At 37.4% G+C, this 26,885-nt stretch overlaps 3 protein-coding genes across 14 annotated transcripts in view; 2 read left to right on the top strand and 1 right to left on the bottom strand.

The window, feature by feature from the left end:
* The first annotated feature begins 455 nt into the window (after window positions 1–455).
* On the top strand, window positions 456–14,144 carry LOC131528435 (potassium channel subfamily K member 4). 5 transcript variants are annotated; one of them, XM_058757540.1, is made up of 9 exons: window positions 456–629; window positions 3,880–3,982; window positions 4,145–4,406; window positions 7,923–8,037; window positions 8,186–8,346; window positions 8,530–8,716; window positions 10,539–10,681; window positions 11,018–11,628; window positions 14,119–14,144. In XM_058757540.1, exons 3-9 carry the CDS (start codon window positions 4,218–4,220, stop codon window positions 14,123–14,125), a joined length of 1,413 nt encoding a protein of 470 aa, XP_058613523.1. In that variant the 5' UTR covers window positions 456–629; window positions 3,880–3,982; window positions 4,145–4,217; the 3' UTR covers window positions 14,126–14,144. The 5 variants fall into 5 exon arrangements, with proteins under 5 accessions (XP_058613523.1, XP_058613522.1, XP_058613526.1 ...); XM_058757539.1 differs by having other exon boundaries at window positions 3,865–3,982; XM_058757542.1 differs by having other exon boundaries at window positions 626–656.
* LOC131528438 (high choriolytic enzyme 1-like) overlaps window positions 13,495–26,885 on the bottom strand; it is a 16,995-nt gene continuing 3,604 nt past the window's right edge. Inside the window, exons 1-9 of one of the 8 annotated variants that reach the window (XM_058757546.1) lie at window positions 22,148–22,455; window positions 16,769–16,787; window positions 15,654–15,716; window positions 15,128–15,268; window positions 14,928–15,045; window positions 14,161–14,339; window positions 13,969–14,050; window positions 13,746–13,873; window positions 13,495–13,632 (exon numbers count right to left, since the gene is read on the bottom strand). In XM_058757546.1, coding sequence (XP_058613529.1) covers window positions 13,625–13,632; window positions 13,746–13,873; window positions 13,969–14,050; window positions 14,161–14,339; window positions 14,928–15,045; window positions 15,128–15,268; window positions 15,654–15,716; window positions 16,769–16,787; window positions 22,148–22,231 — 822 coding nt within the window. In that variant the 5' untranslated portion in view covers window positions 22,232–22,455 and the 3' untranslated portion in view covers window positions 13,495–13,624. The other 7 variants (XM_058757549.1, XM_058757548.1, XM_058757547.1 and 4 more) reach the window with 7 other exon arrangements.
* Window positions 26,272–26,885, top strand: part of esrra (estrogen-related receptor alpha) — a 12,896-nt gene continuing 12,282 nt past the window's right edge. Inside the window, 1 exon segment of the mRNA XM_058757544.1 lies at window positions 26,272–26,859. Within this exon segment, the coding sequence (XP_058613527.1) occupies window positions 26,850–26,859 (10 nt within the window). The 5' untranslated portion in view covers window positions 26,272–26,849.

The raw sequence follows: 26,885 nt of genomic DNA, 5'->3' as shown, positions 1-26,885 counted from the left end.
GATTTATTTTAACAGCCTTGTTTGATCATATTTACCAAGGGTGCCGATATTTTTGGCCATGACTGTGTGTATATATATAATTTTAATTATTATTATAATTTTTTTAGTTTATGATGTTTTTTAGTTATGTTCACACACACACACACACACACACAAACATACACACACACCAGTGGCATTTCCAAGAGGAACATGAACCTTCCTCCTGAGCGGAACCATACCATTAAACTGGAATAAACTGGGCCGGGAAAAATGATCCGAAGGGAAAGACCAATTATCCGATCAAGCTCAGAATCTCTGCATCGACCCCACCCTTTCTCTTTTTTACTCCTCTCTCTCTTTCACCATCCTTTACTGTAGTAGCCCTTCCCTGCTCCACTGATCCCACCCTCTCCCACATACACACACAAACACACTCACAAAGCCCACGAACATGCTGCCAGACTCGCATACACTCACTCTCTCAGCTCTGCCTCCATCTGATTGAGTACCTTTTCATTCTTGGGCACTCAGCAACAGTCTCTGACCATCTCACACACACACACACACACTCACTCACACACCCTCTGGAAGGAATCCTGCAGTTTGCGGCTGCAGTGCTCTGGATATGCCGGACCGTCTGCTCTGAGGTGGGAGATGGGTTTGAGAGCTTGTGTGTAAGAATCTGTTCCTGATTTATTCTGTAATTTTAGTGCTAATGTGAGCAAATGTTGGTCCTGCATGGAAGTTTATTATATCCTGTGATGGTCTGTTTGGAAGTTTCGTACCAAGTGATTTACTAATGCTGTATTTTGGGTATATTTTGAGTTACTGTGCATGGAAATTCAGATTATAAGTTATAAGTGTAGTGTGCTGAGTCAAATCAAATAAGCAATTATGCTTATACCTACAAGTAAAAGAAGGTGTGAATAATTGTTATAAATTTGTTATAAACAGTATAAATGCACTGGAAGTTGGACATTCAGACTTGCATGGGCGGATGTGTATTTTGGGGAGATTGTCTTTAGCTTGTTTAATTAGTAGAACTAATTGCCTGAATGTCTTTGTATTTGCTGGTTCACCAAACCACTTTTTACAGTGAGCTTGCAACTATGCAGTCAGCAGATCCTCAAGCCCTCCGAATCAAACTCTAAACCCAATAACTGCCACAGACATTTCAGTCCTGGCATCTGAAGCGTCTCAGATCTCACATACGCACACACACACACATTCACACGCACATGAGGAGTTAGTCACACACTCGTAAATACACAAATACTGTCCTCAATATAACTCACAGTGGATACCATTACAAATATCTCTTGATACTATAAAATAAAAATATAAGAACTGCTAAATACTTTGGTCGCACAACATGTGACGTTGTCACAAGGAATATATAAAAGGTGCTTTCTCTAGCAGTGGTTTTGTGTGTTAGTTTTCAAAACCATCATAAATGACAATATTTTTTGAAAATTCTGTCCTCCAAATTAAAATTTATATCTCAATATCACCAAATTTTAATGAACTGAACAAGTCCCAGGTCAGAGAAGGCTGTCACAAGGGTTTTTAAATGTTATAAATGCACACAATTTACTAATTATTAACTACTCATATTTATTTAATTTTTAATATTTTCATTTATAATTATTATTTGATAATTTTATGAACATAAGTGTGATTATATATATAAGTTAAAATAATTAAAACATCAAAAACAATTATAAAAGAGTTTCATGAATGTTTTATTGCTTTAATTTAATGTTTTATATTTTTCAATATAGTATATACTGTACATACACACACATGCATACATACATACATACAGAGAACTGTGTGAGAAATAGACCAGTACAGTCAACATATTGTTGTAATACTGTGTGTGTGTGTGTGTGTGTGTGTATGTGTATGTATACATACATACATACACACACAGTATTACAACAATATGTTGACTGTACTGGTCTATTTCTCAAACAGTTCTCCGTGCCCAATAAAAACCTGTTCAACCTCAACTCTTTGTAATAATCAATAACTTCTCAGCTGTAATTCTTATTCATGATACTTTTCCTTCACATAATTTATTCACATCTGACACGGCCTTTGCTAACTCTAAAGTGCTTCTTACTCTCACTTTCTGTAATTTGATTCGCATATAGTTGAGCTCATCTTCTGTATTGCCAAGAATCATATTCAGAGTCATTCTGAGAGCGAATCGTTGTGCCCTCATGTCCCAAATTCACCTCTATGTCCTGTTTATTAGGTTTTGTTTGTCTAACAGCTGGTAAATGTCTGATGTTGCTACTCGGTAAATAACAGAAGACAGATGAGTTTTGTTTCACAACGTGACTGTGAAGGTGCAACCTTCGTGACATGACGGGAGCCACCTGGCCCTCAATGTGATTCCTGTCAGTATAACGGTCCACCGAATGCCAAAAATACATTTGTTTAAAGTTAGGAAAGCATTCAGAGCAGTTTCACACTGGGTACCAGGGCTTTATGTGTTTTATGTCTTGACAGTGTGTCGTCAAAGTCCTTTAAATCATCAAAAGGACTTAAAATAGACTTCTATCATTCATGTGTGGTTTATAAAATATTAAAAACAACATTACTATGCTAAAAACAACAACATGTACACTGCATTTGGGGTCAGGTATTATTATTTTTTAATAAATTAATACTTTTATTCAGCAAGGATCAATTAAATTGATCAAAAATTACATTTATAATGTTACAAAAGATTTCTGTTTTAAATAAATGCTGTTCTTTTGAACTTTCTGTTTGTCAAAAATAAACCGGTGTTGGACAAAGTAATGTGAACACCCATTATTATAGAGGTTAATATCATATGACAGAGTATAGTGAAAAAAACCTTGTTATTGTCTTTTATATATTTTAGTATTCTATACTCTCTAGTTTGTGTAACAGTGTAGTATAGGTGTTTCGGCTTTGTTTAATACAAGCCGTGGGTAAAATGGGTGAGTTGTCAGACTTCCAAAAAGGCCTAATCATTGGAGCCCATTTAGCAGGAGCGTCTGTAACCTTAACAGCCCATTTGTTTGGTGTTTTAAAAACAACAGCGTGGCAAGACATTATCAGCGAATAAGAATAGTGGTTAAAAACTGAAAGTGAATGATAGGGACCATGCGATCTCTGAGAAGGATTGTAATATTAATATTCACCTTGAAGACCATGTTTCCTCAAAAACAGACTATAGAAAGCCTCACAAAGACAACATTCATGAAAGAGCTACTTCAACATCTGCTCTGGCCAAATCAATCAGCTGACTTGAATATTATCAAACCACTGTGGGCAGTTTTGAAGAGAAGAGTGAGAAGCAGATTTCCTCATTTAACCTCTCTTTAACATTTGCCAGATTTTCTGATAGACAACATTCAAAAAGAGACTGTTCAAAAGTTGTATGAATCTATTCCAAGAAGATTGGAATATATATTGGGAGAATGGTGGTAAAACACCTTAATAAAGAGATATTGCCTATGTTTTCCAGGTGTTCACATTATTTTGTCCAACGCCTGCATATACTTACTAGGGGTGTAATGGTTCTTGGTAAAAAAAAAAAAACTCAGTACGTGTGCAAATATTGAGTTCTCTTTCAAGTGCTTGAATGGACAAATTTACACAAAAACTGTGTCACAATGCATGTATTGATAAGTCTCCAAGCAGACATTGTAGGTTGAACGTACAGTATCAGTGAACTGGATCCGTGCATTGTCTTAAAGTGACAGCACGTTTTTTAATGTTAATTAAAACCGTGATACAAACCGTAAGTAATTTGAACCGTTACACCTCTAATATTTATGTATGCATAAGTTGTTGTTTTTTTTGTACGGGTTTTCATTTATATTTCTATCTAAAACACCTCAGTGTCCCCTCAATCAGATCACGAGGACGAGGAGTTTGCATGTGGATACGGATCCAAAGACTCTAGCAACTGTCAGAGACGGAGCTGGATACGCCGGAAACGCGAGGAGGAAAAGGACAGGTTTGTCCTAGGTTGAAATTCTGAAAGTAGTAGACGAACACTGATACTGCAGCTTTAATGGGTTATCTTCAAAATCTTCTGTAAAGTTGTTTTGTGGTCACACTTAAGCTTTCACCATGAAGTGCTTGCAACTCGCTTTAATGGATTCGGCTGGTTTTGCAGTCTTGTCCCCAAGAGGACCAACACCAGCAGCGGACAGGACAAGAAACGGACAGACTCCAGCAGACGTTCAGCCATGCATGGCTCCACCCTTATATTCGTCCTCATTGGGGTGCTCCTGTACTTAATGATGGGGGCTCTGGTGTTCAATGCCCTAGAGGCTCCGAATGAGGAAGCCCATCATGATGAGCTGCAAGAAACCCGTCAGGAGTTCTTGGGCAACTACACGTGTGTAAACCCTGACAATCTGTCGTATCTGATAGATGTAAGTATTGTTGCAAGTTATGATTATTTTTAGAATCGATTAGCTGGTCAATCAATTATTCAGTTTTTTTTTTAAATTTTGTATACATTGAAAAAAAACAAAAAAACATGCTATTCCACATCCTGATAAGTGTTCTTTGTAATGGTACAAATTCTATAAAGTCTAGTAAAACCAATACAGATGTTATGAATGCATGTAATGTTATATACAGCCGTGGCCAAAAGTTGAGAATGACACAAATATTAATTTTCACAAAGTCGGCTGCTTCAGTGTTTTTAGATCTTTTTGTCAGATGTTACTATGGTATACTGAAGTATAATTACAAGCATTTCATAAGTGTCAAAGGTTTTATTGACAATTACATTAAGTTTATGCAAAGATTCAATATTTGCGGTGTTGATCCTTCTTTTTCAAGACCGCTGCAATTCTCCCTGGCATGCTGTCAATCAACTTCTGAGCCACATCCTGACTGATGGCAGTCCATTCTTGCATAATCAATGCTTGGAGTTTGTCAGAATTTGTGGGTTTTTGTTTGTCCACCCGCCTCTTGAGGATTGACCACAAGTTCTCAATGGAATTAAGTTCTGGGGAGTTTCCTGGCCATGGACCCAAAATGTTGATGTTTTGTTCCCCGAGCCACTTAGTTATCAATTTTACCTTATGGCAATGTGCTCCATCATGCTGGAAAAGGCATTGTTCGTCACCAAACTGTTCTTGGATGGTTGGGAGAAGTGACTCTTGGAGGATGTTTTTGTACCATTCTTTATTCGTGGCTGTATTCTTAGGCAAAATTTTGAGTGATCCCACTTCCTTAGCTGAGAAGCAACCGCACACATGAATGGTCTCAGGATGCTTTACTGTTGGCATGACACAGGACAGATGGTAGATGGTTTTTCCAGATGCCCCAAACAATCGGATAGGGGATTCATCAAGAAAATGACTTTACCCCAGTCCTCAGCAGTGCAATCTCTGTACCTTTTGCAGAATGTCAGTCTTTCACTGATGTTTTTCCTGGAGAGAAGTGGCTTCTTTGCTGCCCTTCTTGACACCAGGCCATCCTCCAAAAGTCTTGGCCTCACTGTGCGTGCAGATGCACTCACACCTGCCTGCTGCCATTCCTGAGCAAGCTCTGCACTGGTGGTGCCCCGATCCCGCATCTGAATCAACTTTACGAGACAAAAGTTTTGAGAATGACACAAAAACATCCTCCAAGAGCAACTTCTCCCAACCATCCAAGAACAGTTTGGTGACGAACAATGCCTTTTCCAGCATGATGGAGCACATTGCCATAAGGCAAAATTGATAACTAAGTGGCTCGGGGAACAAAACATCAAAATTTTGGGTCCATGGCCAGGAAACTCCCCAGAACTTAATCCCATTGAGAACTTGTGGTCAATCCTCAAGAGGCGGGTGGACAAACAAAACCCCACAAATTCTGACAAACTCCAAGCTTTGATTATGCAAGAATGGGCTGCCATCAGTCAGGATGTGGCCCAGAAGTTGAATGACAGCATGCCAGGGCGAATTGCAGAGGTCTTGAAAAAGAAAGGCCAACACTGCAAATATCGAGTCTTTGCATAAACAATGTAATTGTCGATAAAAGCCATTGACACTTATGAAATGCTTGTAATTATACTTCAGTATACCATTTGACAAAAAGATCTAAAAACACTGAAGCACCAGACTTTGTGAAAAGGAATATTTGTGTCATTCTCAAAACCTTTGGCCACGTCTATAGATTATATATGCACTAAAAGCTTTAAAATAGCCTATAAATGTTATATTCTAAAATAATAAACATCTGTATGTCCACAGCAGTTTAAATCAATACATTGTGATTAATTGTCAAACATATTGTCAATTTAAAACCAAAATTTAATGTCCAACAATAAATAGCCAACATTATTGCTATTTTTATATTAGTCAACATTATTGTGCTTCATCTGTTCTATAAAGAATGTGAAGACTCGCTTTTCAGGATCAGCAGAATATACAATGGAAACGCACGCATGAATTTACAGATAAAAATATAACCATCAAATGTTTAAGTTATGCGCTCAAGCACGTTAAAAACACATGAACAGGGCAACCGAGACTAAATGACTGCAGTAAAATGGCATAATTCGTGGATTTGTCCTTGCATGGTGCACGTATGTAATGTGCTGTATGTAATGTTTTTGACTGCACTAAAGCATAAAAATACCACAATATGTTTGCAGATATTTAGGAAACATGACAAGTTCATACACTTTCTCTGAAAAACAATTCTACAGCCAGCTATTCTACTTTGAAATGTGCATTCTGTGTCGGAATGTCTGGTTTTGTTTTGGTCTGTGTAATTCCACCCACTGCCAGTTTAACCAATAGTATTTTGACAGCCCAGGATGCCAATTGGCAGAAAACACAGCGTATTACAGTCATAGAAACCAGCAAACAAACTGGGTCAGAGATCTCAGATTCTACCAGACCTAAAAAGCCTCCGCATCCATCTAAAAAGTACTGTGATCAGAAGCATGTTAAAATGCAGATAAAAAACTCGAAATCAACTTACAGTGTTTATGCCTTCCATTGTCAATTGACCCTTTGCCAGGAGTTTGATTGACAGGCAATCTGACCAAACATAATGCCAAATCTGCCATTTCTTCTGACAAACAAACCATACAGGACAGTAGATTAACGTCGCTGGACTTTGAAAATGGAGTGTATTGATGTCTTTCCGCAGTTGAAACAAGATAAGCCTTCCTACTGATGCATTTTGTGATATAACCAGTGTTACCATTCTGCCATTTTCTCGCAAAATTGTTGCCAAAGGGGTTTTTTTTGTTAGTCAATAGGTTGAAGCCCCCCCGGAAAGCAATTTTAATAGTCAGTTTCTCCCGCAATCAAAATGGTCTAGTTTTGAGCACCATTTGGGCTGGTTTTGTTACCTAGACCTGGCAACCCTGGCTATAGCTAGTGGAGGAAGTGATGACCAGTTCATGTGCCGTTTAAACTGTGGTGCTACATTGATCTGTCACAACACATTAAAGAGCCATAAAATTATATTTATTGTTTGAATTTCATTAAAAAATGACCAAATTTGAAAACTAAGACTTTGTTTCATAGCACAAGTAACCTGCTCTCTCTTGTCTGTCGGTGTGTTGTTAGTGTTCTCTTTGCCCCACGATGTATTTTTCACTGTGAGAGAACATGATGTGTAGTGTGAGAGCGCCATGGCTTGTCAGACGTAGCAACAGTAGCTAAGGGGGTGGGTCTTTGCGAAGGGTCAATTGCGCTAGTTCCTGTTCTGGCAACCTGGATGAACATCGAGTCTGAGAAGGAGGGGGCAGGAGAAACAACCCTCTCCGATATTTTGAATTTGGACCGCCATACCCATTTCAACCACTAGCTAAATTGCATACTGCACCTTTAAGAAAACTTTCATTTTACTGCCTTGCAGCATTCACTTGTATCAGTTATGTCAACCTGTGTTTAATATCTAATCTTTTTTACCTATACTTTATTGTCTCTATACAGAAGGTGGCAGAGGCTATCAGTGTTGGAGTTGACCCCAACAGCAATACCACATTCAGTACCAGTTGGGACCTGGCCAGCGCTTTCTTCTTCTGTGGCACCATTGTCACCACCATCGGTATGGGACTCCCATATCACTGGCTGAACACACCTGCATGTTAAAGCCAGAGCCTGGCCTGGCCTCTGCATTCAGGGGATCATTGGCACTGTGAGATGTCTAAAAATATCTGCCATCAGATCACTGCAAGTGTTTGTCTGTGGTCCAGGTTATGGGAACATCTCTCCAAAGACAATGTGGGGTCAGTTCTTCTGTATCTGCTATACACTGGTGGGCATTCCCTTGTTTGGATTTCTGTTGGCTGCCGCAGGAGACCATTTGGGGACGTCACTGAGGAACGCCATTGCTAAAATTGAAGCTCTTTTATGGGTAAATGATGATGAAGACAAGCATAACCTCACAAGACAATCATTAATACATATCATTGTAGTTTTTCTATAAACTGTCTTTCGTGGCTCTTACACCTCAAGGTGCTGTAAACCTTAGTCACAAAGTTTCATTTCAAAATTCTCTTGACATTTTTCTTCAGTTTTCTTTATCTTCTCCATTCAGAAGTGGAAGGTGAGCCCAACCATCGTGCGTGTCATCACCGCTGTGCTGTCCATCCTGCTGGGTTGTGTTCTCTTCGTCTTTGTGCCAATTTTAGTCTTCCAGAGGGTTGAAAATTGGTCTCTGCTAGAATCCGCCTACTTTGTGGTCATCACCCTCACAACAGTGGGCTTTGGAGACTATGTTGCAGGTACCACTGGGTGAAATCTTGAAATGTTTCATCACTTGCAAGAGTTTGATAAATAGCTTGCACTTTATTTTCGAGATCAAATTGATTGAAACTAAGATTTAAACCTGTAAGCATCTGTCTTGTCCCTTGTCTTCTTGCTCAAGAAGATGTTAACCCTCAGTGAAGACCTCATTTAAACTTGGCTCGTTCTTCCATGAAACGTAACATGAAAAAACAAACCACTGCAGTCAACTTGTGGTGGGCGCCGTTTTATGGGTTGATTGTTTAATCAGTGGTTCGAATCCACCATTGATTGCATTATTTAACAGGACATTTTGGTTTGGTCTTCAAATGCCAGAACTGAAACTACAAAGCGACTTGTAATGGTAAACACCCTACCAAGAAACACACAAAGGAATAGTTCACCCAAAAATCTGTCATCATCCACTCACCTTCATGTTGTTCCAAACGTGTATGACTTATGCTGAACACAAAACAAGAATTCTGAAGAATATTTCAGCTGTTGTACATATTATGAAAGTAAATGGATCCAAAAACATTCTGCAAAAAAACAAAAAAGCACACAAAGTTCACCCAAAAATTAAAATTCTGTCTTTAATTACTCACCCTCATGTCGTTCCAAACCCATAAGACCTTCATTCATCTTCGGAACACAAATTAAGATATTTTTGATGAAATCCGAGAGCTTTCTGACCCTGCATAGACAGCAATGCAACTCACATGTTCAAGGCCTAGAAAGGTAGTAAGGACATTGTTAAAATAGTCCATGTGACATTAGTGGTTCAATCTCAATTTTATGAAGCTCCGAGAATACTTTTTGTGTGCAAAGAAAAAACAGCAACTTTATTCGACAATTCTTTTCTCTTTCTTGTCCGTCTTCGACACGTTCACAATAGTACTATGACGCATGTGTGTGCATTCCTCTGCTTGTAAACAAGGGCGACTCCTGCATTAGCAGCACCAAACGCATGTGTCATAGTACTCTCGTGAATGTGCAGCAGAGACTGACACGGAAGAGAAGAAAATGTTTTCTTTGCACACAAAAAGTATTCTCGTAGCTTCATAAAATTACGGTTGAACCACAGATTCACTATTTTAACGATGTCCTTGCTACCTTTCTGGGCCTTGAACATGTCAGTTGTGTTGCTGTCTATGCAGGGTCAGAAAGCTCTCGGATTTCATCAAAAATATCTTAATTTGTGTTCCGAAGATGAACGAAGGTCTTACCGGTTTGGAACGACATGAGGGTAACTGACAAAATTTTCATTTTTGGGTGAACTATCCCTTTAAACCCATACAACTTGACTGGTATATTCCAAGATATCTGTATCCAGATTATCATTTTGTATGATGAATAGATCAAAATAAGCTTCACTCGCAAATCAAATCAAAACCTTGATCAACACACATATACAGACTACAACCAATATGCTGACTCAAACCTCAAACGAAAATGCTGTCAAACCTTATTGGTTCTTGTCTAAACTTTTGAGGTTTGTCTCACCATTTTTCTGTTTCTATGCATGAACGTTTTCATTTCATTTCACAGCGAATAAAGGCTTAAATTGAATTAATTTAATGCTACATTTATGCCCTTCTTGAAGCTTGAAAACTTTGGGTCCCATTTACTTTCATCATATGGACAAAAACAAATGTAACATCGAATATCTTTTGTATTCGACAGAAGAACTAAAGTCAAACAATTGTGGAACCACATGAGGGTGAGTAAATGATGACAGAACTTTCATTTTTGGGTGAACTTTAACTTTAATTTGAATAAATTACTCTTTATGTGTTTTGTGCATTTCTTGTTGTCCATCAGGTGATGGTGGTGATGCAGGTCAAGATCATTGGTACAAGCCTCTGGTGTGGTTCTGGGTTTTGTTTGGATTGGCCTACTTTGTGTCCATTCTTTCCATGATTGGGAACTGGATCCTGGTTCTTACCAAAAAAACCCGAGCTGAGGTAAGCCAATGATTAAATCATGATGTCTAATTACTTGTTTTTTTTGTTTTTTTTTATAATCAAATGTCTTATGGAGTTTATGAATAAGGTCAGTGCCTGGTCAGACTCCCTGGTCAAACTCAACACTGCAACTCAAATGGGATTTTTAACTTCTTTCCCAATTCCCACCCCTTCTATCTTCATGACAACCTTCCTTCCATACCCGTAATTCATCACCACAATTCCTATTAACCTAAAATCTGTATCAAATTTCAATCATTCTGTTCATGGTGACATACAAATCTCTCCATAACTCTCAAGCCTTTCCATTTCTCCTGCCCTACTTTCTGCTCTCAGATGGAGGGATTGAGAGCACATGCCTCAGACTTTACTCAGAACATCCAGAACATGTCTGTGGATTTCCGCATTCCGCAAGATCCTTTCAAGCGCAGCAGGCGAAAGCGGCGTCATAGGCGCCACAGACACAATGGCAGTCAGGGGAGAACTGGAGAGGATGGAAAAGAGGAGAATGAATCCGAATCCGGCTCCTACTCGGGTTCATCGGATGAGTCGGGAAGCAGCTCTGAGTCTGAATCGGAGGTGACCCAGACAGAGCGCGTCCCAGAGGGAAAGGGTAGCGACAAGGGCAAAGATTTAGAGAAAGAGGAAAAACTCCACACCATGCCTAAAGATACCGTCCTCTCTCAGCCCTTGGATTATTTTGGGGAAAATCTTGCATACATCGACGAGTCTTCAGATGCAGTGAGTGGGAAGATTCACCTGGACCCCCTGCTGGATGTACCAGAATCGAACCCAGCTTCTACAGACAGGCCCAAAAGGAGACGTCAAAGGAGACACTTGAGAAGGGATCAACAGAAACCCAAGACCCCCAAAACCAGTCCAAACGAACCAGAGAATAAAGCGCCAAATGGAGACATTAGGCAGAAAGAGTCACCTACGCCAAAGCTGTGAGTGTCAAGGTGTTCATGAGGTGTTTATTGTAGCTCCTCAGAAAAGCCTCTTTGGAATATAGTTTTGCAACTTTGCTAGCTTTAGGATATGCTGTGCTCCACTGGGAAGGCACCTGGCGTTATTCTCAGATTTTACTGGGACGAAATAAGAAACTATCCACGTGCCTAAAATGAGAGGGGGTGGTGGGAGAAGAATCAGGTGTGGTCAAATCTTGGACCCCTTGGTATGAGTGAGAACTTTTATTGGGTAATCAGATAGCAGCCTGATGTGCAGGAAGGCCACGGTGATCAGACACTTGGTGCCATCTACTGGACGTTCACTGCACATGACGGCTCACTTGTTTATGGATGCACTGACCGTCAGTGAACATTTTATTCTGTGTGCCTTTCGCTTCTTTCCTAACCTCAAAATAATAAAGGAATGACACCTTGATACTAATGTTACTAATCCAACTCAACTGATGCTTACTGCTCGAGTTCATCAAACTGTAATCTTTTGTATAACTGGTAAATAACATTATGTGATGAAAGCCTGTTTCTGCTTCAAGTAAAAAAAAGAGGTACTGGTAATTGCGTCTTCATTTCTCATGACTACGATTTTACCTCTCACAGTTGTAATTTCACTTTTAGTAATTGTTACTTTCTCTCATGATTTCTCATTCATTATATAGCAAACGACACTTCATATCTCACAATATGAATATTTCTCATAATTGTGACTTTTAATCCTCTACAGGATTGCCGCTTTTTCTTGTAATTGCGACATTATTTCCTGTAATTACGGCTTCCTATCTCACAATTGTCATATATCCCATAATTCGGACTAAATCCCACAGTTGCTACTTTGTCTTGTAATTGGGACTTTATTTCTTAGTATTGCAACTTAATTTTTTCAGAGCTGCAAATGTATTTCTCAAAATTGTTACTTGTTCTCATAATTTGTCATAATTGCAGCTTTATATCTTACAATTGACTCTTTATGTCTGACATTTTAACTATTTTTCATAATTGCAGCTTTTTTCTTATAACGGTGAATCTTAAATCTCATCTTGTAATAACTTTATATCTCATGATTGCAACCTTGTTATTTCTCGTAATTGTGACTTTTTCTCAATTGCAATTACAAATGGCACTTTATATCTCAAAATATGACTATTTCTCATAATTGTGAATTTTAATCTCACAGTTACTTTGTTATTGCAACTATATATCTCATAATTGCGACTTATCTTACAGCTGTCATTTTTTCTTTATTTCTCATAATAGCGATAATATGTCTCACAATTGCAAGTATAGGCTATTTCTCATAATTGACTATCTCAGAAAATGTCATAATTGCAACATTGATGTAAAAAATTGAATTGGCACTTTATATCTCATAATGTGACTAATTTTCATAAATCCGCATTTCTCATAATTCTGATTTTTAATCTCAGCTTTATTTCTCATAATTGCAACTTTATTTCTGATAACTGTAACTTTTAATATTACACAATTGTCACTTTATTTTGCCAAGTATCACATAATTTTGATTCACATAATTGTCTTTTAATTGCTCATTCATTTCTCATAATTGTGACTTTACATCTCACAAATGAAAGTCTATTTTTCATAATTGTGACTTTATTTCTCATAGTTTGGTGTTTTTATTTTTTACTCCGAGGCAGAAACAGGCATTCATATTGTGTAGATACATCTCTGACAGGAAATCTGCATTCAGACGGCTTGTGAGTGTGGCGTGTGTATTTTCCCTCAACTCGTTAAGTAACTCGAGAAGTTCACCAACCCTGCTAGGAACTAACATGAAACCACATCAGGACTCACTCGTAACAAGGTTTATTGCAATTCAGCACTGCAGTCAGTCCATTACATTTATGTGGTCAAGTTACAGACAAAGGAGGAAGGAAAAGATGTACTTTGGTTACACAGTACCGTAATTCTTTTATTTTGTCACAGTCTGTATTTCACTGGGGTTTCATCTTCAGTGTTCACTTTAAAGAGCTGTATGTTAAAAAAAAATCATTTTACTTTGATTCGATCAGAACTGTAGTACTTTCGTAAAGTCATTACTGTCCAAAATGCTATTTAAAATAAATAAGACTATATGTGCTCACCACACTCATAAAGCTTGTTGATCCTCTGAATGTCAATGTTAGACATTTCCGTTCTCTGTCCAATCTGCACTGAAGAGTTAGGAATTGGAGTGATGGTTTCCTTGCCATAGTGTATGGCGAAGGCAGTCCTAGAGATGGAGAATGAGAGTGAATTGCCTTGAGGATGTACTTTATATATCTGTACTGAAGCATGATTTCAAAAGTAATATGGGTGAAGTTTTACCTTCCATAATGCATGATGGAGTTGTAGTCATAAGGGGTATTCAGATTATTTGTGTCCTTCTTCTGAAAGTTGTATGCAGATGCTGTGCAAGGGCAAACGAGTGTTTTCATTATGATAAAATAAAAAGATTGTTTTTTAAAACACTTCTAGAATTTGAGATTTGTCCACCTTCTCACGCACACCTCCTCTGACCTTGTGGAATATTCTGCCAGTTGATCTGGACGTACTGGTCTCTGTCGCTCCTGGTGTGTTCGTGGTGGAACCCCAGAGAATGGATGAGCTCATGCTCAATGATCCCGTGAGAAACACAGCCGTCCACAGACAGAGACAACTGCTGTTTACCTCCAGATCTCCCTACAGTAGACGAGCAGCTGTAAAGAAAGATATATGTTCAAAGAACTGAAATTCACAAAATCATCTGCAAATTACAGTATACTGATGTGTAACTCAAATGTAGGCCTACACTTAGGCCAAAAGTTCACTTTTTTCAATGTTTTGAAAGAAAACTCTTGAATTTATTTGATCAAACATACAATAAAATCAGCAATGCTGTGATATATTATTACAATTTAAAATAACTATTTTAAAATGTAATTTTATTCTGTGATGTCAAAGCTGAATATTCAGCAGCATTACTCCAGTCTTTAGTGTCACAGGATCATTGAGAAATCAATCTAATATGCTGATTTGATGCTCAAGAGACATTTATTATTATTATTATTATTATTATTATTAATGTTGAAAACAATAGTGCTGCTTAATATTTTTGTGAAAACGGTGATGCATTTTTCAGAATTCTTTGATGAACAGTAAAATAGAAATCTGTATAATATTATAAATGTCTTTACTGTCACTTTTAATCAATTTAATGCATCCTTACTGAATAAAAGTATTAATTTCTTAACTCTTTCTGAACTTTTTAACGGTATTCAGGTATATTCAGGTGTGTTCAAGCTCACCCTACTAGATTCCCAATGCTGATATAGTCCACTTGATTCGTTCGCAGCACAAAACGGACGCAGGTTTTTGAAGCGATGCTCTTCATTGCATTTTCAATCACTGCCTTCTCATCCTCATCTATCAAAAACACACACACAAAAAAATTATGTTATTGGGTTTTGATGCAGATATACATAAAAGTGGATTTCTTGCCACTCACAGAAGTCAGAAGCAATGGTGTATGGCACTTCAACCTGTCCAGATGGGGATTTTGGCCATTTGCAGTAGTCATTCAAGCATTTCATGGCGCTCCTTGTTTTGGGTAAGGCCATATCCCCCTCCAGAAGCATGTAACTGATCTCTGAATCATCAAAACAAAATCATTTCACTTATTTAATCGCTTAGAGAAATGTTAAAATGACTGTTAAATGGTTAACTGCAAGCAAACACCATGATTAATATATTTAAATAGACATACATGTTTTACGTGTTTTCGACATACGTGTTTTAACTGAAATACCATGTACAAACTATAAATGATATATAAGAAATATCAAACTTACAGTTAACATTTTAATATTACCCTATAACCTTTATATAGTTTATATAAACTTTATATGAATTATAAAGTTACAAATTATTATATTAATATTTATAAATGTATAGTATATTTATATAATAAGTAAATAGCATAAAAATATCTAACATTGTCATAGTCAAGTAGTAAAGTAGTAAATAACTCTTACCTTTGTTTGCCTCCAGAATTCTTGAGAAAATATCCATAGCATCATGCTTCTCAGACTGGATATCTGAACAAAAGAATGAAACACTTAAACCGTATTTTCTATACATTTGTGTATTTTACTGGTTTAATGAGTGGTTCCTAATCCTAGTAATAATTTATTTTTCTCATGAATCGTCTTTGGCTGCATTATAGTGATTAAGTCATTTGGAATATGATCAAGATTGTGTAGGTGGACGTGTTTGAGGAATGCCACTCAAATCAATGACATGAATAAAGATCGAATAAGAGAGATCTTCCCATAACTACACTGTAAAAAAAATTCCGTAAAATCTACGGTAAAAAACTGTGGTTGCCGGAATTCTACCGTAAAATATACGGTAGCAACATTTTAGGTTTTACGATTTTAACTTAAATTTACAGTTACATACCGTAATTTCATTAACTGATATAATGTTAATATACCAACCTATTGAAGTACTGAAATCTGTTTTGTACCTTTGTAATACACTGATAACCACCAAATGCAGGTGGTGATGAGAAAGTCACATGATGAACCAAAGCCCATCACAAGCAGCTTTTAAATAATAACATATATAGAAGGTGCACATTCACACAAACACTAAACACCATCATGGTGAGACTTATTAAACTGAAATATGCAATAAACATTAAGTTAACAACATTAGATGTAACATACAACCCTAATAAACATAACTGATAACAAAAAACTAAGAAGAAACCTAGTTATTTCAAAGAAAAAACATCAAATTCAAACAAAATTTGAAATGCAATGCAGGGAATTCTGGGAATGTCAATTTACGTTTTTTTCCCTGTAAATTTTACATTCTTTTTCACTTCCAAAAGCGGTATTTCACCATAAAATTGTCTGAAATGTCTATTACAGTTTTTTACCGTATATATTAGGGAACTTACTGTTAACCATTTAACAGTTTTTTACCGTAAAAATCACGGTAATTTTTTACAGTGTAGCATATGTCGCCCTTATTTAACACACCTGATTCTGATCATCAGAGCAGCAAGAATCTCTCTTATCTGAGTTAAGCACCACTGGTCTACCTGAGCTGAAGAACACATCAGGGCTGAACAGAAACTCACCTTGATCAGTGGGCAGCACCTGTGGAAAGAGCAGATATACGGAGTGAGTGTGAACGAATGAGTGAAGGATGCTCAACTCTGAGAGCTGCAACTCTTACCTTAGCAGGAAGAGCTTGAGAAAGATTTAGCAGAACAGCCGAGATGGAGAAAAGCAATACGCGGTCCATTTTCCCTCAGTGTGTCTCAAAAAAACATGTCTACCTGAGAGCTGAGCAGAAGCCTTTCTTATATAGAAGAAATCTGGGAGTGTCCAGCATGAGGGTTAAGGTAAAAATCAACACAGACCACTTGAAAAGATCCGAAAAGCTTCCAGCATAAGGTTACGTCAGCCTCGCCCACTATAAATAAGACTGAATTTTTGTTTGTTTTAGAATTAGACTAAAACAGCAACATTAGACATGACAAAGAAATGATCACTTGTAAGAGTTCATTTTATTTACGTTTGGGGTCAGTCTGATTTTAAAAAAAAAATTAAAAACTTTTATCCAGCAAGGATGCATTAAATTGATCAAAGGTGACAAAGAGTTATCCAATTATCAAATAATTTAGAGGGAAATTATTTCTTAAGCATCAAATCAGCATATTAGAAAGATTTCTGAAGAATCAGGCAACACTGAAGAGTAATGGCTGCTGAAAATTCAGCTTTACCATCACATATATTACATAAATATATTTTTGAACATGGTTTTAATAATTTCAACAATATTACTGTTTTATATTTGTGATCAAATAAATGCAGAACCCTTGCAAACCATATGACTTTGTTCAAAAACATGAAAAAATATAAATGATATAAAATGTTTATGAGGAGTCAGTTAATGCTCATCAGAGTCACTGAGAATTATTACAAACTTCATTTACATTGCTCACATTTATATATAAATACAAATTAATCTACACTGAATGTTTCAAAACCCATATGCAGATTATATATAGATAAAATAATAGATACTGCCAGATTTACTAAACAGAAAATGTTTGTGTGCCGTTCAACATGTGTAACTTGCGTAATAAACTTTTATTTTTCAAACAATTTAGTTATAGTTCACACCATTAGTTGTGCATAAAAGACTTTAAAAGATCATGTTGATAAATTGGTTAATATTGCAGTTTCGTTATATTATAGGAATATTTTGATCATCTTTAACCTTAACGTGGCCTCTGAAATGAATACACAATTCTTTTGTGGGCAGAGAAACAGGCCTAACAGAACGTGAAACAGCTGTGCTATTCAAAACGAACAATCAAAACAAAAACAAAAAACTTGCATTATGAATGGCAGCTGAAACATCTTGAGATACTGTGAAGGAAACAAATGTAATCTGACTCAGAGGGTGAGGCTGCCATAATCCTGTGCTGAAAGCTTACCTTAAAACCCTGGGAAGTGCTGAAATAAGTCTCCACTGCAAATAACTTTGCTAAAACCATTCACTTTAATTGCACATATTTAGAATTTAAGTATTCATTTATTTTATTTTAAATAAAAACACTTCTTCCTTCGTGCACAAAACCTCACTGAACTACAGGAAACCATCAGTCCCACTCCTGAACCCTTAGAAAGAGTCTACTATTTAAACTCTATAAATATGGTGATTATGATGTTCGGAAGGAATAAAGTGACTTTACTATCGTAATTTGATGAACAGCAACAGAAATGGGGCTGTTATCAAATTCTTAAAAATAATAAATATAAATCTTACCTGCAATGAATCTGACATCATAAATATTTCAATCACCTAATATTGCACCATGAAAATTACAAAATAATTTGACAACCTTGTGGTAAACAAATGAAAATGTGTAACACCACGAGTTTTTCACTCATTATTGCGTTATTCTTTGCATTTTGTGTTTCTCACTGATTATTTTGGCATCACTGCACACTGTTATCGCATTGTTGCTTCACTACAGGAGCTTAAACTGGGCCACATGCTCGGATGTCTCAACTTTCGTGGACGGAAACATATGACCTTGCGCTCGAGGACACTCTGTACAAAGACGTCACTAGTCGGCAGACTGGCACAATCCACTTATCTGCTGCATAATTACATCTCCGCTAGATGGCGCTGCGGCGCGTCTGGTGCGTCCACTGTGATGCAATTACACCATTCGCTTTTTTAAAAGTATTTCATTATAGGCCACTTTAATCTAAACTAAACGAATATGAAAAATATTTTGTGTTGCATTCAAATCGAGATGGGTTTGCAATCACAAACAGATTATATTACAGTATACGCGTGCCATCATCAAGTTATGTATTATGAATGACAGTCTTTTATGACTCACTTCATACCTACAACCCTTGTTACCATAAATAGACTACAACTACAAAAGGTTATTTATTAATTACCTCAAGTTCCTCTCATGTTTAAAATAACCGGTTTTATCAGTATCTGTGGGAATTAAGCCAGCGCATTTTTTTTTTTTAGCTGAGATGAATTAATGGTTTATTTGCGGTCCCCCAGTCTGATAGGACACATGAATTTGTGTGCGTTTCATTGGGAGTTTGCTAAAAAGAGAAAGAAGATGTCGTGTATAGGTTGTTTAACATGAGAATGATTCAGTGTCCTCTTACTGCATAGCCTTTACCCCCCAGCTGTTGTCTTTTTGAGGCTATTAGTGTTTGTGGAGTTGTTCCCACCTGTTTCTGGGGTCATGACCTCTATCAGCATTCCAGAGCACCGAGGTGTGACCTTTTGTGGTAGAGCCATAAACCAAATTTACACAAAAGCCTCCGTCGGAAAAGATCTCATGATGCTCTGTAAAAGTTGTAAAACATCTACCAAACCGTGACAGAACCGTTCAAATGAGGGCATGTGAGGAAACGTGCCGTAAAGGAGCTCTGCGTGAAGAGCATTAGACAGAATGCAGCTCGGCTGAAATGCAGCGTAGGCTGCGTCGGGGATGACCTTGAATTCAAGGTCGCGTGCGTTCTCAATGACAACGGGAACACTAGCGCTTCCTGTTTGTTTTTTAATCCTTTTTCTTGCAGCACGCCGTTGCTTCCACACAAGCCCCGCGCACGTGCATGCATTTTGTTCTTATTAGTGTTCTTAAGAACGTCTGATTATTTTTACAAAACGGACAGGTTTCAGTCACGCTGTCTGGGCTGCATTCCTAAAATAGACCACTATAGCCTAATAATTTCCTTAACACGGGACTCTTTTCCGTTACAGCACCGCGCGGCTTTGAGACGCAGCGCTCTTTCTCTCAGCCCTGTGCTGTGATCAGGTTACGCGGATTGTAGTCTCTCCTTCCCTTTCTCCGCAGTCACTGTGAACTCTGCGCCGCTGGCTCGCAGCCCAAAACTGTTGTATGAACCAGCTGACTATGGGAGGCCTAGAGCAGCGAGTTGGGTCAGTGTCACAAGACCGAGCAGACTGACATTTTCCATGCCATCTAAAGCGATGCTTGATTTACAGGTCTGCCAACGGGACAAACGCATTCTGTCGCGTTACTACGGACTCGGTTTTTTTCTGAACAGGACGACTATTTGGACCAAACAGGCTATATTTTAGCTTATATCTTCAGCTGATATAATACAACCTGAGCACTTCTAAAACAAGTAGGCTAGTAAAACAAAAGGCCATGATGATATTAAAATGGGGGTTTCTACGAACAATGAGTAATAAACATATATACATCACAAAAGACTTCCAGGTAACACCAAAATTGCCGTAAACATTAAATAAAATGTAACATTAAGCAGCCTGGTTTACATAACAGATGACAAAATAGAAAACATACCCAAAGGTGTTTTCTGGGAAAGTCAGTTTACTGTTTTTCACTGTAAATTACTAGAAGACTTTTCTTTTACAGTATGTTTTTACTGTGTTTACTTTAAAAATGCATGTATTATCCCGTTAAATATAATTTGTCTCCACATATGGTAACGTCCGTTAACCAATTCACAGGAATTATTGTAGAATTCGTTCATTTTAACATGAATTATTATTTTCCCTTATATAACCTACTCATTAACATTTTTACACTGCGCGCGCACGCGAATGACTTGAGTTACATTCATAAAAGCTGTCAGAATAATTCAATTCACGGTTGGCATTAAATCGCACTTAACCTGGTCACTAATGTGTCAAATATGTTTTATGTTCCCTTCATAAATAGCTAATAAAAATACTGCGTAACAGTGAAATGCATCAACCTTAGACGAGCGTTACAATTCAGAAACAGATGCAACGTTTTTTTCGCTACAGCTTTGAAAAACCCTGTGCGAAGGCCGAATTATTTTACGTAGTCACGAATCATGGCAGTTATTAAATAGCTTTGGTTTGCGCCAAGCACGTTACGTTTACCCCTCACACAGTCCCCAAAATAGCTCGGGATGTAAGACATCTGAATAAAGGCTCCGGATAATAACTCGAAAGTGTGTAAACTCGTGAGTCACGCATACAGTAGGTCAATTTCTCTTTATTGTTTAAAGCTCTGCTGCCGCTTGTGACGGAGGCGCGAGGACGCGTGATTGGAAGCGGGAGCGGACGTAACGGAGAAACAGCACACGCAAGAGCAGAGAGGGAGGAGGAAGAACGAGGATATACGTAACCGGGATCTCAGCTGTATTAGCGGAAGACAGGATCCAAGCTTCCAGTGACAACCGAAACAGCAATATGGGGAACTAGTCCAGGGAAGAGCGATCCAAACATGGATTAAACATACGCGTTTGCTCAACCGAATGCACTCGCGCCGCCATTCATTGAAAATATCGAGTAGTTGCATTGATTTTGTGTCACATATCGCTTATCGTACTTAATACAGCATCTGAATTGCTAAGGTAGCCCCTTTAACAAATAGGCAGAGCATCTGCTCTTTAAATCGGCGTGTAAGGACAAGACACAGTAGCCTACAGTAATATATGTAAATATCGGATTTAGTGTTTGCTCAAGAGTTTCTTTGCTTGGCTTCGAGGCACCAGCAATGCTCTCTGAAATACTGGTAAGTATTCATCCAACCGGCTCCCAACAACGCAATGCTCCTTTATTTTGTGTGAGTGTAAACATTTAATGCGCCCGGTGAAGCGGTCTGATAATCGTGATTCAGATGTCATACAGTCCATCACTGGCAAATGTCCGCTGTCGCTACCAATATTTCCAATGTTAAAAACTTTACACTGTAAATAGGTCAGTGTGTTCTGATAGTTTGCTTGTAGGACTACTAACAGCGCCAGAACACGTCTTGGCAGATTTGATTTACTGCCTAACATTTAAATTCGCAGACTCTAGCTTATTCGTTGCATATAAATTAGTATTATGCGCTTTTATTGCGATAAAAAGGGGGAAAAGTCCGCAGTAACACTTTGCAGCACGCTGACCTTGATCGAGTTGTCCCCTAGCTCACACATTGTGTCAGCGCGTAAGATTTTACCTCGGACTCTTGTACTCGAGTCATGTCGCATTTCCAGTACAGCCCTTCAGTCTGGAAACAAACTACCTCACATCTGCTTTGCATTCTTGTATTTTAAGCATTTCACGTCGTGACTGACGTAATGCAGTTGGTACAAGAAGGTAGTAATTTAATTTGGCTATTATAAGTCTGTGTGCACACTTTGAAGTAGACTTAGTGACAGTGGTTGTGTTGTCAAATGTAATCAAAAGCCGTGCTTAACGCTTTACCTCCTTAATCGTTTACCTCATTAAAAGTTTAACACACAAAGATTTTTTTTTAAAAGTTTAAAATTACGTACTCTGACAAGAATTGGACTCCAGTCATGTCAATAAAAGCTGATTGTTTTACATAGAGCCAGTTGCCTTCATGGGGGCAGACATGTTAAGATCACGTGACATGACTAGCCTTAAATTAATTAGGGTTTATTGCAAAGTTGATTACATTTCTAGTAGCTGAAATCTGTGTGATTCTGCATCCTGCCACTAGTTGTCAGTATAAATTCCACAGTATACTTTTTTACGCCACTTCGGCACTGTTGAACATACAAGTATGTATTCGAAAAGTATACTGCAAATTGTAAACACAAGCGGTGGACATATGCACACTAAAAACTTCATCCTTGTCCAGTTTTTGCACTGAGCAGTTAGAGTGTACACGTACTGTGCTGATGACAAAATTTGTATCACGCATACTATACGCCTACCCTAGCATACATGTAAAAACTGAAGTATACTTTGGAAAAATTGGGCTGTACATGTACAGTATGCAGATACTGTGCTAATAACGAAATTAACACCACAACACTCTGCGCATACGCTAGCATGCGTGTAAAAACTGAAAAAATAAACTAATTAGTGAGTCTCTAAGGTTTTGTGTTCTTGTAAATGTCTTTATAAATGAGTAGTATTATTAATAATATAGCAAAAACTGGTAATGGTTAGCTTTTATTTTTTTTAGTCAGCATTTTTTATATCACTGATAATGAAAGGTTACAGTTTTAGTGGGGGGTTTTTTATCGTAACTGGTTTCACCGGAGTTCACTGAAAAAGGTCAAGGGTGAATAGTTTTCACAAAAAGTGTGTCAAGCATTATTGCAGGTATTTATTATTAAAAATAGTTACTTATAAGTCTATGTAGGTTACATTTGTGATCTAAAAAAAGTATTTTTCTAATGGCTGCGTATAAATTATTTTCTAAGTAATAGAAATTGTCTTTGAAGTGTTGGTGACCACTAGGCCCCTCTTGGATGTGATTGGGAATCTCTGTTCTTAAGAAGTTGTAATCCAGTTTAGCAATTAACCTTTCAGTTGTCAAGGCTCGGTGAACAAGGTCACCTTTTGAGGCCTGCTCTGACAGTCTTTGCTCTACAGTTGTAATGCATGCGTACTGTAGTCGAAGTTCAAAGGCTAACATGCTACTTATCTCAGATTTCTTTGCTTAGAATCAGATTTACACAGTAAACTTTAGATTAGAAATCAGTTGATCACTGCTCCTATGCTTTAATTTTACACAAAGCAGCAACTGATAACAATATGGACTACTGTGACTAGTTTAAGAATAAGACCATTGTCAACAAACAGTAGAGCTGTTCCTAGTGTACCTCAAAAAATAAATCAGTAACCTAAAGTGATATAAAAAGACAAGTAGAAATCTTTAACTAATGTTAAAGAACAATTGCAGCACATTAAAAAATGCGAAGACATTCAGTTCTTTTAAACATCATTATTTAGTGCCGTTTGTTTACACCATACACTTCATAACAGGCAACTTACAAGGAGATAAGAGTCACTAAAATATCAGATTTATTGGCGAGTGTTTGGGCTGCTTCAACCTGACTTTCGTCTCTAAATATAATGTTAATTGTTTAAAAAAAAAGCTTTACCAACTTGGTTGATTTGCATGTTTCTGTCATTGTCACCCATTAAAGTTATATCTGAAATCAGCTAACTGCACCAAAATCCCTGGGATAATTTATACTAAGATACATAATACCTTTTTATGTTATTTTTGTTATGTGATTTTGTTTTATCACAAATGATTCTTACTTTTCCCAATATTGTTTTAGTATCAAGATTTGTTGTTTCATTAAGATTTTGAATGTTTTTATTTTTATATTTTCCATTTTATTTTAAATTAATGTTTTTGTCAGTTTTATTATAATTTCCTGTTTATTCTTTTTTTTTCAGTGTTAGTTATTTTAGCACATCAAGTTAAACTAAATTAAATGATAAATGTAGCCTTAAGCTGGCTGCACACTAGACGATTTTCAAATCTTAAACGATTTTAAAACCGTAGACATGAAGACAGTTCAACCGATTTTAGCCTTATAATCCTCTGAACGAACACGCTAGATTTTTAGACCAGACCGCGAGACCACACACTTGAAGACTGTAGGAACGATTTCACGGTCACACGAGATCTCACTGACACTCGCGAGATCAAACGTGACTAGAAAAGAAAAACAAATAAGAGAACAATCATCGTTGTCAGCTGGCTCTCCTGGCACACGTTCTGTTTCACAGTGAAAAACAAAGTAAAGAAAAGAATATGGGTGATATTCTCTGCTTTCATGTCATGTTTGTGGCTGCCAAGTTTCAGCTGTAGGAGCACGCAACATCCGGTAGGTGACGCTTGCTTGCTCTCATTGGCTATCGCGGGTATCACATCAGAGGCAGCCTGATGAAGAGTCGTAAATATCAAACATGTTTGATATTTACGATTTGAGTTCGGCGACGCTCCGTCTCGATCGGGAACAGATAAATAATCGTAATGACACCACGACAAGCCGCGAATCGGGCGCAAATCGGCCTTAAAATCCTCTAGCGTGCAGTCAGCCTTAGTTTTTATTACCATTTTGAATTCGTTTTTATTTTTACATTTCATTCTAGCTTAAGTTTTAGTAATTTTGCTGTAAGTTTTAATATTATTATTTTAAATATGTCTATATAATAATTTTTGATGAAATTTTAGTTAAGTTAAACTAAATTAAATGGGAAGTGTTGCTTTAACAACTTAAAAATAAATTAAAATACAAAAAAAAAAAAAAAACGATTCCAGTTAACGTTTATTTTATATCAAGTAAGAATTTTGCCCTCATCTCTTTCATTTTTACTTTGAACTTGCTGAACTGTCTCTCAGCTGTGAAGCGCATTGTTCTTCACATGTATTTGCTGTCACACACACAGAGATCTTTTGGAGTTCCTGTGCCTGTCCTTCAAACCCCTCCAGTGACTTTGACCTTTGGAATGTGTCAGAGAGCGGCGGGGGGAGGGGAATGTTGTGCACAGAAATCATATGAGTATACGAGCGTCCGAATGCGTGTGAAGATTGAGTGAATGACAGAGAGCAGGACCAGAGAATGGGTGCATGGGAGAAAGACAAAGAAATGGTTTCTCCCTCAGTCAGCATTTTGTGCTAATGGTGTAGGTGGTGTGGTGTAAAACATGGATACAGTGTAATAGACACACAGATTATTATGGGGTACAAATCAGCCATACATGAGGTTTATTGACATTGACCAGGACAGACTTTTTTTTTTTTAACAAACAAAAGAGAGAAATAAACACGCAATACCTAATGCAGAGACCACATTTACAGCTAATGTTGTCTCTGATTAAATCTGACATTTTTGTTAGATATCTGCAATGCTTTTATGGGAGGTTTAAATTAGTTTTAGTTTCGAGATGAAGATGTGGTTCAGACTAAGTGGCCGTTTTGGTATCGTTTATCATTTAGCCGTTTGATAGCAAAGCGTGTCTCTGCTGATGCAATCCATTATATAAGGCCTTATTTTGTAATGCATAGATCTGTCATGTATATTCAGTCTCGTACATTTTTTGACGACTGACTGATTTTCTCTTTTCTTGTCAGGGTTCCTGATGCCCACTTTGAACTGACCTGTAGTCTTCTGACACCAAAAGAAAGTAAGAGGATTTTCAGCATACACAAGACTAAAGACCTTTGGCTTTTGAGCAAAAGGTAAGCTAATAGTTGTAAATATTTATTTATTTATTATTTTATTATAAAAAATATTTTTATTCATATTCTGTTTAATTTTTTATCATACATGCCCTCTTTAAAGCACTGATGTAACACTGTTTAAAATATAAATAAAAACGTTTCATTTTTAAGCAATTAAAAGCTGAGGATCTACAGTAGTAGCCATAGGAATTATAAAACATCATATAATCCTAGATCTATTTGTTTGAGTTCAGACCTGTATTTAGAGTCCCTAATTTTCTTTTGCCCTTTTCTGTCTCTCATTACATCAAACATATTAACATAACTGCCTTGAGCTGAAGAAAAACAAGGATTTGCCTCAGCGCCTCGTTCTTTCCCCTTTGCTTTTATTATAGTGTGGAATAATCAGTCACTACTGCTAAAGCTTTTTCTTTTTATCAATCATTATTGTGTGATTATTTGAATATATTTAGTAAAAATGCTTGGCTGCCTGTGAGTAACTCTCCTCCCTCCTGAAGGCAGCCAATGACTCATGACACGTTTGTCAGGGGGAAAGTGAAGTTCAAAGATGCACACTGCTAAGTAAACTAAGCTTTTCAGGCATGTTTATGGGAACGCAGACAGATCTCTTTGTGTTTGTAAGCCAGTGAGTCAATGAATAGCTATTTTTGGGTACATGTTCTCCGGTAGAGACGTTTGGAGGAGGTGGGAAGTATCTTGAATGAGTAAAGGTAAGTTAGCGAAAGCTAAGCTAGTT

Source organism: Onychostoma macrolepis, chromosome 21 (genome assembly GCF_012432095.1).
Source record: "Onychostoma macrolepis isolate SWU-2019 chromosome 21, ASM1243209v1, whole genome shotgun sequence".
Taxonomy (NCBI): domain Eukaryota; kingdom Metazoa; phylum Chordata; class Actinopteri; order Cypriniformes; family Cyprinidae; genus Onychostoma; species Onychostoma macrolepis.
Note: the sequence above shows the minus strand (reverse complement) of the source record. Positions and strands in the feature narration are given on the sequence as shown.